Consider the following 17,131-nt stretch of genomic DNA (forward strand, 5'->3'; position numbering starts at 1 on the left):
AGAGTTGAATGTGTGCGTATGTTTGTACGTGTGTGTTGCGCGCCTGCGTATTATTTTCTATTTGATATATATCATAATTATCGTTCGTAAGGAGTAAACTCCAATCGTGCGTCGTAGCTGACACACACACACTTTTTTTTTTTATAAGATAGAAGCGAAGAAGTAATACCATCTGTTGGTAAGCGATGTCTGCTGACCTTTGTTAGGAAGAAATAAGTGTAGCCACCTTCAAAAGTTAGAATTCAAGTAAGATACGACTAGGAAACTTATTGTTTGGTTATGAGTATAGATAATTAGACTTATAAAGATTTCTGACACCGAAAATTAATGATAAATATAATTATGTAATATATAGACGCTACCCTGTCTTTCGTCTAACTTTGTGAACTCATTACAAGCCCTGTCTCTTCGTTTGTCTTTAATTAGCCGTTCCTTCTGCACTTCACAACACTGTGTTCTAGAGCCTTTGTGATGAGACTCATTAATGCAATTATGTAGAGAACTGAGAAAATGAGTTGATTTCAAATATTAGTAAGTTAACCAAATTTCTTGTTGTTTTGTTATATTATGAGAAACTAGAACCTAGGAATAAATAAGCCTAATTAAGAAGTCGGGTAAAAAGAAACACAGCTAGTTTATAACATTCTAATTAATAAGAAGAAGCAGTTTGGTATATATACTTTTTTATAATATAGGAGTAGCAGACGAGCATGCAGTCCACCTGATGGTAAGTGGCTGCTGCCGCCCATGGCCATCTGCAATCAATCCTAGATAGGATTAGAAATAGGTGTGGCGGTGGTGCCGCCGGAGTCGAACCACAAAGTACTACTAATTAATAATTTTGAAAAGTAACTTATAATAGAATGGTTGTATTGATGTTTACATTTTTTTTTACTATATAGTATATACTAATCCCAAATCCCTAGAGTGAGCTTTCAATATTTTCAATTCACCAGGCTACACTGTATACAATTGCACATTTTTTACACGCTTTTATTATAAAGCACTTTGGCTCTGATCCAATGAGGCACTCGACACGGCAGCAGACGGACTGCAAACAAACAAGCACTACCGAATGCCTAGCGTGCTGAATATGAAACTTTGGAACGAGATAATTAACTTACGCGAACCAAGTGTTTGATTCTAAGGAGAATTTGTTAGACATTGTATGTGTGGGTTGAGTTTGTATACGTAGTTATAGTTTTGTGCGTGTGCGCGCGCGTGTGTGTGTGTGTGTGTGTGTGTGCGTGTGTGTGTGCGCATGCGCATGTGTTAGTCAATAATGAGGTAGACTGTAAAATTATCACAGTGCATTTACTTAAATAGATCGCACGATAGCAAATACTAAAAATAAAATAAATTAAAATTTGGGTGGTATGGAATCTTTCGTTAGCACGTATTTTACTCTACTTCATATGGTTAAAAACGTTTATTTTCTTCATCAATCATCATCATCATCAACAACTCATTATTGTCCCACTGCTGGGCACGGGTCTCCTCTCATAATGAGAAGGATTAGGCCATAGTCCACCGCGCTGGCCAAGTGCGTATTGGTGGACTTCACTTACCTTTGAGATTTTTTTTTATAAATTTCTCAGGTATGCAAAGTTTCCTCGCGATGTTTTCCTTGACCGTTTAGCAAGTGATAATTAATTTCTAATACGCACATAACTTTGAAAATTCAGAGGTGTGCCTGGGATTTGAACCTCGGACCCCACGATCGAGAGGCCGAGTGTTTTAACCACTAGGCTACACTATTTATTTTCTTAATTTAACAAAAAAGGGTAACATATAGGGTCTAAGTTAAAAAGTGAGTACTTTATTCGACGTGTAAAGTAATTTCGGGATTGCAGCTGTGAACGAGGACCCCGTAGTTACAAGACAAAACTTATATCCTCGCGAAGTTTCTTCGTTAAATAGCATTCGAGCACTCTTTTCCTTGTTGAAGTACAATGAAATCCAATTTACTTTATACGGAAAGGCTGGAGCTGTAGACTGGCCCTAGAACTAAATTTATAACTAGTTCTATGTTCGTAACTTGTAAATGTAATTTAATTTAAATGGACTGAATGATGGATGGAAGGTGGTAGAACCCTTTGTGGTCAAATCCGGCGGCACCACTGCCACACCTATTTCTACCTTTTTTTTTTTTTTGACGAGGGGGAAACCTTCAAAAGGTACCCGGTGCCGTGGGAGCGGCACAGGGTTATGTGGGATTCTTACCGCACTAAAACCCCCCCGGTGGCCGTCCTCAGCGTTACAAAGAGGACTCCGGGATCTCCTACGGAACGCAACCGGAGTCCTCTGAACGCATTGCCCCTTCGGGCTCCGCCCGGATGAGCTTCAGAGCTCGCCACACCGTCTGGTGTTTACGACGCTATGCGACCACACATACCGCCGTCCTTCCAGGGGTCGCTTGCTAGACGGTTCGATCTCCCACTCTCGCCGCCCGCAACCCCGGAGCCCCCAATTAGTCGCCTCTTACGACAGGCAGGGGATACCGTAGCCCTATTCTGGTCCCGGAGCTACAGGGACAACACCTATTTCTACCTAATAATTGCAGGTAGCATCAGGTAGCTGCGCACGGCAGTGTGGCCAACCTCAGGTGGGAATCTAATCCGGAAATTATCTGGGGTTGATTACGGATGTCCATGGGCGGCAATAGCCACTTACCATCAGGTGGACTGCAAGCTCGTCTCTTACCTATATTATATCTTATATATAAAATTCTCGTGTCGCAATGTTAGTTACCTTACTCCTCCGAAACGGCTTTACCGATTTTCACAAAATTTTATATGCATATTCAATAAGTCTGAGAATCGGCTACTATCTATTTTTCACACCCCTAAGTGATAAGGGTTGTTCACCCTTAACATTTTTTATTTATATGGCAATACAACGTTTGCCGGGTCAGCTAGTAATATATAATATGTTTTAATGGTAAACCTACCTCTCTGCCTATCATACGCATATTCAGTAGGTCTGAGAATCGGCTACTATCTATTTTTCACGCCCCTAAGTGATAAGGGTTGTTCACCCTTAACATTTTTTATTTATATGGCAATACAACGTTTGCCGGGTCAGCTAGTATTATATAAAAATATAGTATGTTTTAATGGTAAACATACCTCTCTGTCTATCATACGCATTGATACATTCGCTGGTTTGGAACTGGCTGATGAGGGCGGTCTTGCCGACCCCAGGGGCGCCGACCATCGCCACCCTGTGGAGGGCTACGGGCCGGCGCTCCTGTGGCTCTGGGGCTGATTGGGCTGGAGACGACGGGGCCAGGCTCCCGGACCGGGACCGGCGGCGTCTGAAGGAGTCCCCGCGGTTGACGATTCCTGTGGAAGAAAGGACAGTAAATATTTTGGAGGTGGTAGAATTATATGGTGTCAATATTAATAAAATAAAACTATTAATAAATACAATTTACAACTTTTATTCTTCCGACGCAAAATACGAGTACAACTTTAATGTCAAGAGCGTTCTTTTTCTTTTTTATGTTAACTCATACAATCGTGTAACCCATACAGCCAGTGACTATATAAATGGGCACATATTATAATAAAAATAACACATCATGGAATTAACACAAAATAATTAATGAAAATAATACTATCATTAAATAATTTGAATATTTCTAACAATATGGCATAACCAATGCATAATCTTTCGTGTTGTATGTAATTGAAGTTGACAGAAATAGCATTTTGTTAAAGTTATGTTGAGTTTTAAACGTGGTTCAATTCCTGCGGCATCAGAAATGAACCTGTCTTTTTTGAAGTTGAACCTTTTTTAAATTATCAACGTTGTTTTTAAGACTGATGATGTAGAAAAGGCATAGATTCTGGCATGGTAAGTGATTTCTGCCGCCAACGAATTTGTAATAAACCCAAGATATGATTTTCTATGTCCACACACAGGTATTGTTACCCCTTGTCCCTGTAGTTCCATCCCTGCCTGCCTGTCCCTGTGCCTGTCGTAAGAGGCGACTACTAAAAAAGAGCTTCCGGAGTTGCGGGCGGCAAGAGTGTGAGCTCGAACCGTCCAGTAAGCAACCCTAGGAAGGACGACGGAATGTGTGGTCGCATACCGCCGTGAACACCAGACGGTGTGGAAAGTGTGAAAACTGCTCCCCAGGGCACAGCCCGATTGGGGCATCGCGCTTGGAGGACTCCGATTGTCTTCCGTTGGAGATCCTGGAGTTCTCTAAGCGTTGAGGACGGCTACCGGGGGAGTTTTAGTGCGGTAAAAATCCACATACCCGGGTCGCTCCCACGTACCCTGAGTACCAAGAATGCCCAATGTAATTATATCTCCTTTAGTCTCCTTCAAACCAGAACATCAGCGACACTGCTGTCATAACGCACAAATAATTAACTAAAACCAATGCGAATTAGACCAAAACCGAAATCTAGGCGAACATAAATAGCAGCTGAGACTGATTTCGCTACCGTTTCGGCAACTGACACATCGTTCAGATTTATTGTGTTCTGACGTCAATACGTACCGGTGCAATGGCGCCGTCTACGTAAACCGACCACAGACTTGCCCACTCTCGTATTTATATCTTTACTGATTCGTTAGCTCGTTTTGAAGGTGGTAGAACCCTTTGTGGTTCGACTCCGGCGGTACCACTGCCACACCTATTTCTACCTTATAACAGCAGTGTTAGGCGCTGCTGTGGTCCGGTTTGAAGAAACAGAAACAGAAATCTAAATTCATCATTTAGATATCTGTTTGGCCGGGGATCGAATCCGGGACCCTTTGCGCGTCAGACCGGTATGGTGGCCGCTCCGCTACGCGGGTCGTCAATATCCTACCTTCAGGTAGACTGCATGCTCGACTGCTACTCCTATATTACAAAAAGTTATTGCTAAGCCTCTGCTGCCTGTCCGTCTGTCACAGGATCTTATCCGATCCGTAATATACACTTAGTTTTTTACAGAGCCTGTATTACTGTTGCCGCTGCAATGACAAATACTAAAAAAAAGTTAAAAATAAAAGGGGTCGGTATTGAACCGTAATAGGAGACATTTTTAATTTTCACAATGCATTTACTACTTGTTTTCTAAATAAACAAATATTGAAACACTTTTTTAAATATTATTTTATTACACATTTTTGATGGATTTTCTTTTTTTGACGCAGAGAAATCCTCATGGATCCCCTTCTGCCCTTGGGGGGCAAAAGGAGTATATCGGACTCTTACCGACTAAAACTCCGCGGCGTTCCTCTGAACGTTCGGTGCCGGGTTGCTAGGAGCGTGACCATTACATTCGCGGCCCGGCAACGTAAGCTGGCGCTTGTGTTAACGCCAGCCACGTCTCGAGAGGGAGGGGCCCCTCTCATTGGTGTCTCTCATGAGTTGAGCGTTCATAACGCACACACGACATCTCGAGCCCTTGACTTGAGTTGGATTACATTTTTGATGGCTTCGCAAACTGCGTTGAATAATACGTTGAACTTAAAAACGGAACCCTAAAAAGTGTAAAGTAAACAATGCATATTTACTTTGCATACAATGTTATTTCCAAAATGATAAACAAATGTAATTCGTACTTGTAGTATAACATCAAGGGACTTAATCAGTCGTCAGCTTCCATTGTACGGCGTGACGTCAGTACAATCAGAAACAGTTTGTCAGCGGCAGCGGCGCACACCCATTCGCCTTTCATCGCCTTGTCTTTGTTTGGTTATGTTTAATACTTTGTTTTAATATACCAAGTAATATAGTAATATATTTTTTTAAAATACGCTCTGTGTGTGATGAATAACGAAAATCAGATCCAGAACAGACTAAATGCATCAATTAGGTATCTATCTGGCCGGGGATTCAACCCGGATCCCTCTGCGCGTGGGATCGTTATGGTAACTGTTACGACACGGGATAACTGTTATTTTATTCTTTAGTACACAATGCTTACAGTGTAGTTACTTCCGAAATGGTATAGTTTGCGCCTTACTGCTAGTCCGCTCTGAAGTTGTTGCGAGCAGGTGTAGTCATACAATTTACTATGGCGATGCGATTCATTTCTATATTCAGAGCAGACTAGCAGTTTTACGCGAACTATAAACAAACGTAAACCTATACTAGTAGTCAAACCACATAATCAGTCGTCAGCTTCCATTGTACGGCGTGACGTCTTTACAATCAGAAACAGTTTGTCAGCGGCAGCGGCGCACACCCATTCGCCTTTCATTGCCTTGTCTTTGTTCTACGAATGCCAAGGGTGTGGTTCCTTACAATATTTGTACTTGTGACGTGGTTTCGTTGTATTTAACTTTGTGTTAATATATTAAGTACTTCCCTACTTTAAATTTAGGACAAAATACACTTTCTACACTCATTTTCTTCGTCAAGGGTGGATTTCCTTCATCAAGGGTGCCATGGACACAAATATCGAGAACAGAATAGAAATCTAAATCCATCATTTAGTCTGGCCGGGGATCGAATCCGGGATCTAGTTCGTGTACGACCGATATGATTGCTCCGAATATAATTGCAAGATATTTTTTTAACAAAATATTTTTTGTTTCTACTTAATAATAACAGTGTTAAGCACTACTGTCCTGGTTTGAAGGGTGTGGTACGCGAAAATATCAGTGGCCAATCTCAGGTAGGATTTAAATCTTATCTAGGATTGCTTATAAATATCAGTGACAGTGGCCATACCTTCAGATGACCTACACGCCAGTACTTAGTAACTATTTATCTGTTATACTCTGCGCCTAACTGCTAGTTCGCTCTGAAGTTTTTACGAGCGGGTGTAGTCATACAATTTGTTGCGATTCATTTCTGTATTTAGAGCGGACTAACAGTTTTACGCGGACTATACCCCTCTCTATTTCCGTTTACCTACTTTACTTAAGAGCATAAAACAGACATTATTGTCAACTCCTTGAAAGCGACCAGAACTTCCCGTGACGTAATGAATGCGGAGGTAGCGCCACCTGGCGGAAACTTGCAAACAATCGTAGTTACCATCGCATCGTATCTAACGGTATTGTCCTTCTAGAGCTCTTTAGTAAAGTGGTTTAGCTGTTTTTATGTTTCCCCCTTTTCTTTAGAGATAAAATTTCAAGTGTCTTTTTATGAGGTAGAAGACCAGTATGCAGTCCACTTGATGGTAAGGTATAGCTGCCCATTGACATAAGATTGAGTGACTAACTTCATAAATTCATAAAGAATAGATTTTAGATTGAAGCCGATCATAGTTTTTTTTTTTATAACATAGGAGTATCAGACGAGCATGCAGTCCAAAATGCATGCGAGCATGCAGGGCAAAAAAACTCAGAATCAAAACAAACAGAATCAGTTGTTTTCATATTGCAAGTGAGGGCGCGGCGCTGCAACAAACAGAGCTATACTCGTCCGTAAACACTGCACTTGACGTCACTGCGCAAGTGTGTCTGAATCATGGATTATGTTTTTATTTTATAATATAGGAGTAGCAGACGAGCAAAGTTAGAAGTTAGAGTTAAGTGTAGATATGTATATTTTTACAAAATTTTAGTTAACTTGTTGCTTAGCATGGGCGGGTCAAATCTTGCAACTGAATTTGAATCCATTTAAATCCAATGATGATGACTTTACACTATACGTTCTTGATAAACGATCGATAAACTTAATATACCTATGTCCGGTTGATAACGTTTTTTTAGCAGCTTCTATTTATTTGATCCCAAATCGATCGATTGGGGGTGTAGAAAAATAATCGAATCAAAAGAATCGTACAACGCCATCTATCAAACTCACGGACCAAACCGGTAAACTGAAATTCTTTTACACCACACGTCATGTTAGGATTTTTTTTTTATTTTAAATTGTACCTAATAAATTTGAATGTAAACACTCTTATTAAGCCTAGACATATACTATGATTAGGTTTTAAAATATTATTTTTTGTTTTATATGATTTTAAACATACAGACAAAAAACAGATAAAATTTCTAAAATGCTATAAATTGCTGTCAATACTTATTCTCAGTTCTCTTATTCTTTGTAAATATTTTCAATGAACAGACACAGAAAGCTTATTCATATTATATGTAAAGATTAGAGTAGGTAACCACGAAGCTTGTGACGTCAAACAGGACGGCGTTTCAAGTTTGTTTCATGAAATTACAAGCAAGAGATATTGTTTGTTCCTGTGGGATTATGTTTTGGTTAGTGTTTCCCTTTTCTACACGTGTTTAAACATGGACATGGCAACTAAATAGACTGCTAAAGCTTAAGTTGGACATTTTTACTGTGAATTTTTTTTGAAATAAATATTAAATGAAGCTACAAGTAAATTACTATAATCATTGATGCTTAATGTATGGTACCCAGTAATTTTTTAATTATACAGATATTTTTTAAATTAGTGAAAGTTACTTTACAAAAATCCGTCCATCGACAACGTATGTGTGTTAGAATTATATTCAAATTATTTATAGTGTTTTTTAATTAATTATGTGTTATTTTCATGGTATGGTATTTTTATTATAACAAGTTCCTATTTATATTGTCACTGTCTGACGATTGTATGAGTTAGAATAAAAAAGAAATATAACGCTTGACGCTTGAGTTGTATTTTGCGCGGGAACAATAAAAGTTGTAAATTGGTTCAAGCATAGATTAGTAAAGATACTTCGCCGCCTTGAAATTGAATGAAGCCACAAAACGCGCTTATTAGTAAGTTATTTTTTTAAATTCTTGACAAATAAAAACATTTTTAGAGACATTTTACGGATAAATAACTAATACTGCGTAATTTACATAAAAAATAAATAATTATTTCAAATATTTTAGGGACATTTTAGCACAGAGACGTGGCAAAACTTTTTTACGCAACTATTTTAATTCTCAAAACTGGGTACATTTTCTTGTTAGAAGTAATCTCTACTTATCTATGGGTTCAAGAAATAGTTATATATTCTTTCATGTGTCATGCATATTATAGCACCTAAACATAAAGGTGGAACTAAATCGTGTAAAAATAGATGTGGCCGTGTATATACAAATTGTAAGCTATGTAAACAAAATGTGGATTGGACGTGTGACACGCCTATCTGACTCTTACGGATTAGGTTATCAATCTAAATTTATTTTCCGGTCATACGGTGGAATTAGCTTTACTGCAAGCGAGGATAGCATATGAAAATACACAATTTTGGAAAAGTGAAGCGCAAAAAAATATTTTGGTCTATAAAAGAATCATATTTAAAGGTATGCATATACTGCATATATATACTGCATTTTTTGCATAATAACATAGATAAGTAAAGATTACTCACTCCTAACAAGAAAATTTACCCAGTTTTGAGAATTGAAATAGTTGCGTAAAAAAGTTTTGCCACGTCTTCGTGCTAAAATGTCCCTAAAATATTTGAAACAATTATTTATTTATTATGTAAATTACGCAGTATTAGTTATTTATTCGTAAATTTTCTCTAAAAATGTTTTTATTTGTCAAGAATTCAAAAAAAGAACTTACTAATAAGCCGTTTGTTGACTTCATTCAATTTCAAGGCGGCGAAGTATCTTTACTAATCTATGCATTATTATGCATTGCTGTTATTACAGCAATGTTCAGTGCTACTATGTATGTATAATATGATTCTTAATTCATGAATCCTTAAAATTCGTTTAAAAAACGAATTCTAAAATTGAACTTAGAATTTGAATTTGTAAATTAGAAATCCTGAACTTAGAATTCAAAATTGACAAGAGAACTTTGGTTGTGGAATTCATGAATACTAGAGTACGAGGTCCGACTGCGTGATTGCTTCAAGCATCTGTTCTTTAATCCCAAAAATATGCATTATAAATGGAATACAGCTATTAACATTTTCCACAAAAATATGAACAGAATAGTGATATAAATATATTGTTTTGTTAATTCTATTTTGTATTCAAAGCGTATGAAAAGTAATTATTATCTTCACAACACAGAATATTGAAATGTGATTTGTAAATAAGTAACGTATGTAAGTAACGAATCATATATATATTTTTTAAGAATTATTATTATTAAACGCTATTAAACGCTTTCTACACTCACAGCCCCACACTAGGATTCCCTGTATCGTAGGTGCCATGGACACACACAGAGACAAATACACAAACACCCAGATCCGCAAACAGAAATCTAAATTCATCATTTAAATTTCTGTCTGGCCGGGGATCGAACCTGGGAACCTCTGCGCGTCAGACCGGTATGGTGACCGCTCCACCACGCGGGTCGTCATTGTGTGTAATCAAAGATAAATCTGTATTTTACTTAGTCTACTACTTAGATTTTCAATCAATGCTTCGGCCATATTTTCATAATAAACGTGGTAAAGCCGTTTTTCTCATTTTTTTATCCATAAAATATATTAGAAAACCGACACAAGTAGTACTTTTGCAGTCGGATCCTAGTCTATAACCACTTTCCACTTAAACCAAGAATGTACAACTCCTTAAGCTCTTCAGCTTGTTAGCTTGAACTTTGCGTAAGATTAAGTGTCGAATCTAAAGTAGGTTAGTTCCGGCAGATGTATTATGGAACATGTTTAATTTACTTCAAAAACTCTGTCCGTGTACTTAGGAAATTATTTCTCAAGTTACTTTATGCGTATACTACTACTATACTTCAACGTGTCGATATATTTCGACGTATCGTGTATACTATAAATAATTGGATGAGTTTTTTTCATAATATTTAAGTAGCGGGAGATTTTTTGTAATAAGTATGCATCATATTCATATTCATTCATAAAATAATTGCTAACTTCGCACATACACTTGTAGTGTGACTTATCGCAGTTTACAATGCATAGTTAAGTCTGTTTGAACGTGTGAATGACATAATCTTCAAAAGGGCCCGGCTGAAGTGTTTTAGGGTTAACCCTATGGTTAACCCTCGTCCTACTGCCTCGGCTTAGAGTGCTCATTATACTAATGTACGGGCTTTGTCTAAAAATATCCATACAAATAAATAATTGTAGTGTTAAAGTGTTTGTTTGTTATTTCAAAATTATATGTTTTTACTAATTGGATATGAAAGTATAAACAGTACTTATTAGAACATAAAACCGGACAAGTGCGAGTCGAACTCGTATATGGGTTTCGTACATCTAAATTGTCATTTATTTTTAACACGCTTTTATTAACTTGGGTTGTATGTATGTATGTATGTACGTAACAGAGTAACGGAATCTGTGAACCCGATTTTTATCCACTTTGAACGTTCAGTTTAATTCAAAATTTTGAAGAATTATCAAAAACCGATGACAATACACGATTTTAATAATTTTTACCATTGTCCTTATCAACATCCTCAGGATTAACGAATTTCTAGGCCAGATTGACTTGGAGAAAGTTCATCGCAAGTTACTACATGCAGTGATAGCCTAGTGGTTAAGAAAACGCGGCCTCTCGATCGAGGGGTCCGAGGTTCAAATCCCAGGCACGCACCTCTGATTTTCAAATTTATGTGCGTATTAGAAATTAATTATCACTTGCTTAAACGGTGAAGGAAAACATCGTGAGGAAACCTGCATACCTGAAAGATTTATAAAAAATCTTAAAGGTATGTGAAGTCTACCAATACGCACTTGGCCAGCGCGGTGGACTATGGTCTAATCCTTCCTTCTCATTCTGAGAGGAGACCCGTGCCCAGCAGTGGGACAGTAATGGGTTAATGATGAAGTTACTACATTGCAAATATTTATTGCTTTTTATTCGTTTCAGTAACTGTTATAGCGTGATTTTTTACTTTTAGTATTTGTTGTCATAACAGCCAGAGCAGTAAATGTATTGAGAAAAAATAGAATTGTCTACATTTTTGGTTCAAGAGCCCTGTAACAGACGGACAGACAAAGGAGGTCGGTGAGTACGGGTCGCTAAAAAGACAATTATTTTATTTTTGTCTGTCTGTCTGTTTGTTTCAGCTTATCTGCGGAACAGCAAGACCGACTTTGACTTTACAGGCAAATAGCTGATGACTACTATATAAAGAGTAATTTAGGCTATTTTACCACGCTATTGAATTAGGATGCAAACAAACTAAAAAAAACATTAAAATATTACTTTTAAATGCAGGTGAAACCGCGGAACACGCGTACGGAAGTATGAATCACAAACGACTTCTGAGATTTACCGAGCGCAATATCGGATACGGTTTTCCGGTTTGTGTGTGTGTGTATTGTCTATGTGTATGTGTGTGTATGCTTAACACAAGCCATTTTTTAAAGCGCATGTCCTCTAAGGTGTCTTAGGTCATACTTGATATGCCTTTGAGAATTTATATTCTGAATGAAATACGTTTTCCTTGTTAAAGGATGTTAGATCTAGACTAAATCTTATATGTTTGAGATACAAATATCTTTTGGGTTTCATTAATATAGCTCTTATTGAGATCCATTTTTATGACAAGAAAATCTTTACTCAAGCCCTCTAGCAGCATATCCAAACAAGCAGTATAATACGTATTAAATATTATTCATAAATAATTTTAAATTATAATATGAAGCTATTGTTTTAACACGGTTAAACAACAAAGCATTATGCCCACACGGTATCAACAGACAGTGCGGCGCTGCGGCCGGTACCGTAGCACTACCATGAGTTGGCATAGAAACGCCACTATAGAAATTGTAAATAAAAAACTATTGTCATTTCCTAGTGAATAACATAACTACTATCGTTACGGTATTTCTTGACAACGTCTGTCAAATTAATCACTCATGGGACCGAATTTGTATGGCAATAGATCATAATGACATTAGCTGGCGATTTGATTTCGATAGGTTTTTTACGTATCGAGTTACGCCACTACGGATTTTAGTTCTACGAGTAACCACCAGAGGCGCTGTACAATTTTTCATACATTTATTTTACGCAGTCGCTAGTGAGTAATACTTTTGTAAACTCATGGTAGTGCTACTGTACAAAGCTGTCAGCCATTGATCCGTGCTGATAGCGCTGACACCGCCGGCTCTCTCGCTTCATTAGACATATTGTACGCTTGTTCTAGTTTATTATGTACTGTTACCTAATAGTACTCATGTTTAAAAAAACAATGTTTAACATTTTAAATAAAAATAAGATAGATGTTTGCTTTCCAACGGTAAAATAACATGACTATAAATATTACTGTCTATTACTCACGTGTGACAGTGTTTATATACGCTAAGCTCCGAAACAGCGAGAACGATTGTAATAAAATTTTCTGATTTTGTACGGTTGGTTTCTACTTGAAAGATAGGATATTTCTGGACTCCATTTGTGGAGCTCTCGTCGAGATCCATTTTTGGGACTAGAAAACGTCTATCCTTCTACTAGCATTGCCAAGCAAGCAGAATGATAAGTATTTAATATTCATAAGCATAAGCATAAATCATTTTAAAATATAATATGTATGTATACGTTTCTATGCGACTAAACAACAAAGCATTATGCCCATACGGTATCAACAGACAGTGCGGCGCTGCGGCCGGTGCTGTACAAAGCAGTCAGCCATTGATCCGTGCTGATAGCGCTGACACCGCCGGCTCTCTCGCTTCATTAGACAGGTTGTACGCTCACTGTTCTAGTTTATGATGTACATTGTATTGATACTTCTATTTAAAACTCTTTAGATGTGAAACATCTATAGCCGCACGTAAAACCGATTTCTGGCGTGGCGACGCATGCCGTGCGCAAAAATCGTAATATTTTATTTTATCATTATGACATATTTAGTTCCTATCACAATATGTTCTTTTCTGCATATTACTTTTACAAAATAATGTCGATGTTTCACATCTGCCAGGCGTCCCGTGACGGCTCACATGTTTTTTAGATTTACGTATCAATAAATATACGTTTGTCAGATAAAATAATTGGGTGTAGGGTTATAGAACCGTAGCATTGTGACACAAAATAAGGATTCTAAAATTAATTATTTTACCAAATTTCGTACAAAATTCGAGTTATAAGTCATGGTATATGAATATACGATTTTTAATAAGAAATCCAATAATTAAAAATTAATGATTGTACCATATAACTGATATCATTGTTATATGTTGTGTTATATGTTTGCAATTAAACTTCTACGTACATAGATATCTAAGCATTGTTGAATACTTTGTATCGTAAGTCTACAATAGTAATTTCCATTACATGAACAACAGAAATTTCAAATTATTTCTGTAATGAGTCACGCCTAAAATGCTTGAAAATTCCAAAACGTAATGATTTGATAAATAACGTGTTCGCGTGTGTCCGTGTCGTGACTGTGTGAGGCGTTTTCTGTTCCTGTACACATTTTCCTGGAATAGGGGGGTTTTCCTGAAAAGTTAATGAGAAATCGATTTTCACTCGACCAAATCACTTGTTTGACACATGTCGCTTGTTCCTTCAGGATGTATGATTGGTAAGAGTACCATCTATCTACGGGTTATTACAATATAGAGATAAAAGGCTGGATTTAAGATAGAAGACTGGATTTTAAACTTAGCTATGACGTTTTTAATTCAGGATCTGCAAAAAAGTGGCTACTACCGCTAATTAACATCTGTAATCAACCTTAGATAGAATTAAATTCCTACGTAAGATTGGCCACAGACACAGCGTCTCTTCTGGCTTATATGGAATACCCCGGAGATTACCCCACAGTTTAACGTTACGTTTACTCAATCCATTATTCTGTTCTGTTTGCTTCAATAGACTGAGTAAACGTAACAATAAGAAAGTGCTTAAGTCTTTTTGTCTGCCTTACATGTTCGCAAAAGAGAGACAAAACATAAAGCGCTAATTCAAACATTTAATGTTACGTTACTGACACTATAGTTCTGATACTGATACAATCCGCTAGGGCGCTGATTGGAATTTGTATGGGCAAATACGTAAACAAATACCAAAACAGTCATATTTGTCAAAACGTAAAAACTCATGGTAAGGGTACAGGACGATAAATCGATTCTCGTTACACGGCAATTTATATTGTTTGCAATCGTATTGTTAGTTTACAGGCTTTGTTCATACCAACCCTTGGAAGTTTAATGAGTTGCTGGAAATTTTAAGGGGTTATGTTGTCAAATGGGATACAGCTTAGTGGTATTGTTGGCTTGTCATATCGGATGTCCCAGGTTCAATTTTACATAAATTGTTGTTAAAATATGTTCATAGAGCTTTTCGTATTGATGTCAAAGTAGGATATAAATATTGTTTGTTCAAAATGATATGCTTTTACATCTACTGCTTTTAATTTTAAGTTTATATTTCAAGGTTTTTATTTCTTGTTCATTTTTTAAGGTTTACAATACCTGTAATCGTATTTTGACAATGACATTCCTTTGTTTACATTTTGGACACCTAATTATGAATCAGACTATAGTGGGGTATGACTGGTTTGACAACGAAACCGTACAAAATAATGTCTAGAGTTCTACATACATCAGACTATGTAATTTCGGAAACGTAAACACTTGCGATTCTGTACAAAATTTGTTTGGTTTGGATTGCGTCCAGGGCCATAAATTCGAACCTAAGCCCGATATCAATAATATTAGCAATAAAACGTCAACAAAAATAACCACCGCATAGGACATGTACAAATTACGCATCGATTCACACTTTAAATAGTTTTATGACGTCACAAATGCAAGGTTTTGTGAATATAGTGTTTTTATACGGTACTTTTCTATCCAACTCAAGTTATACGCTTTGTACATTAACAGCCCCACATTACAATTTGAATCGTGGGTGCTATGGACACACACACAGACAAATACAAAAACACCCAGATTTAGAAATAACCCAAATTCATCATTTGGATATCTGTTTGGCCGGGGATCGAACCCGGGACACTGGGTCATAACGTTACTTAACCTTAGCACGATGTATAAGTGTGAAAAGTTAAGTAACGTTGGGCATGATCGGGTTCGGAGGGGTGACCAATAGTAGTAATTTAGTTAATCTATCCCGGTTTTTATTATAGGTCAGCAGTCTAAGAACTAAGTTGGAATGCTCCCCGTAAATGTTTCTTTACAATAATATACTCCTACACACACACACACACACATTTCAACTACAAAATAACAATTACAAGCTTGAATGGTAATTAAGTTGTAATAACAAGTTAAGTTATAATAATAAAGTTAAATAAATTAATATTAATAAATTATTGAATTGCAAAAAATGTAAATGAGCATTTTTTATAATATAAGCACACGGACACAGCAAACAACTTAACATCAAGTGAGAAAACCTTTTACCACATGAAATATCAGCACACACGAGTGCCTTTAAATCATTGGACGTACATTTCAAATGGTATTTCTCATTTTTAAACTGAATTTCGCATAAATATCAAACGCAAACGAATCGGAAATCTCGATCATTCCGTTACCTAGTTCCGTAACTACAGAGTGAGACGCCGTGAATAGACAAGCTTGCTTCCGTTAACGTCTAGCGTCCCCTTGACTGGAAACTTCAAGGGAATTTATAATATTCAAATGCTATTTTTATATAAATATATGGTCGATCTATTACATTTAAAAAAGTCCAAAGAAAACTTGCGTCAAAAATAAGATGTTTATTTTACTTAACGATACATTTTCAGTAAAGCGACCTTCTTAAGAAGTTATTGTTAACCTGTTGTTGTGTTGTGTTGTATTGTTGTTGTTGTTGTTGTTGTTGTTGTGTTGTTTGTTTGTTGTTGTGAAGTTGTTGTTAAGGATTGTTCCTTAAATACCATTACCTTTAATAAGTTAACAGTCGTAACTACAAAGTGAGACACGCCGTGAATAGGCAATGTTGCTTCCGGTTGCGTCTAGCGTCCCCTGTATCGCCAACTTCAGGGAAAAGGATATTATTAAAGACCTATTTTAGTACATTAACAAATGGTAGAAATTTAATTTCACAAAATGTCAAAAGAAACTTGTGTCAAAATATGAGGTCGTTTTACTCGTACTTAACAATAAATTTAAAGAAAAGCGACCTTCTAAAGAATTTAACGGTCCAGACTGCCTTTAAATAACTGGAAATACATTTAAAATACATTTCTCGACTCTAAACGGAATTTGATATAAATATCAAACGCAAGCGAATCGGAAATCTCGATCATTCCGTTACCTAGTTCCGTAACTACCAAGTGAGACGTCGTGAATA

At 36.9% G+C, this 17,131-nt stretch overlaps 1 protein-coding gene across 1 annotated transcript in view; it reads right to left on the reverse strand.

The window, feature by feature from the left end:
* The window catches only part of LOC140756203 (GTP-binding protein REM 1), a 168,612-nt gene that overhangs the window by 25,595 nt on the left and 125,886 nt on the right, over positions 1–17,131 (reverse strand). Inside the window, exon 2 of the mRNA XM_073091655.1 lies at positions 3,129–3,344. Within this exon, the coding sequence (XP_072947756.1) occupies positions 3,129–3,344 (216 nt within the window). The remainder of the gene's footprint in view (positions 1–3,128; positions 3,345–17,131) is intronic.

This window comes from Epargyreus clarus, unplaced genomic scaffold, assembly GCF_041222505.1.
Source record: "Epargyreus clarus isolate Ecla_fem2 unplaced genomic scaffold, WU_Ecla_fem_2.2 ptg000034l, whole genome shotgun sequence".
NCBI lineage: Eukaryota > Metazoa > Arthropoda > Insecta > Lepidoptera > Hesperiidae > Epargyreus > Epargyreus clarus.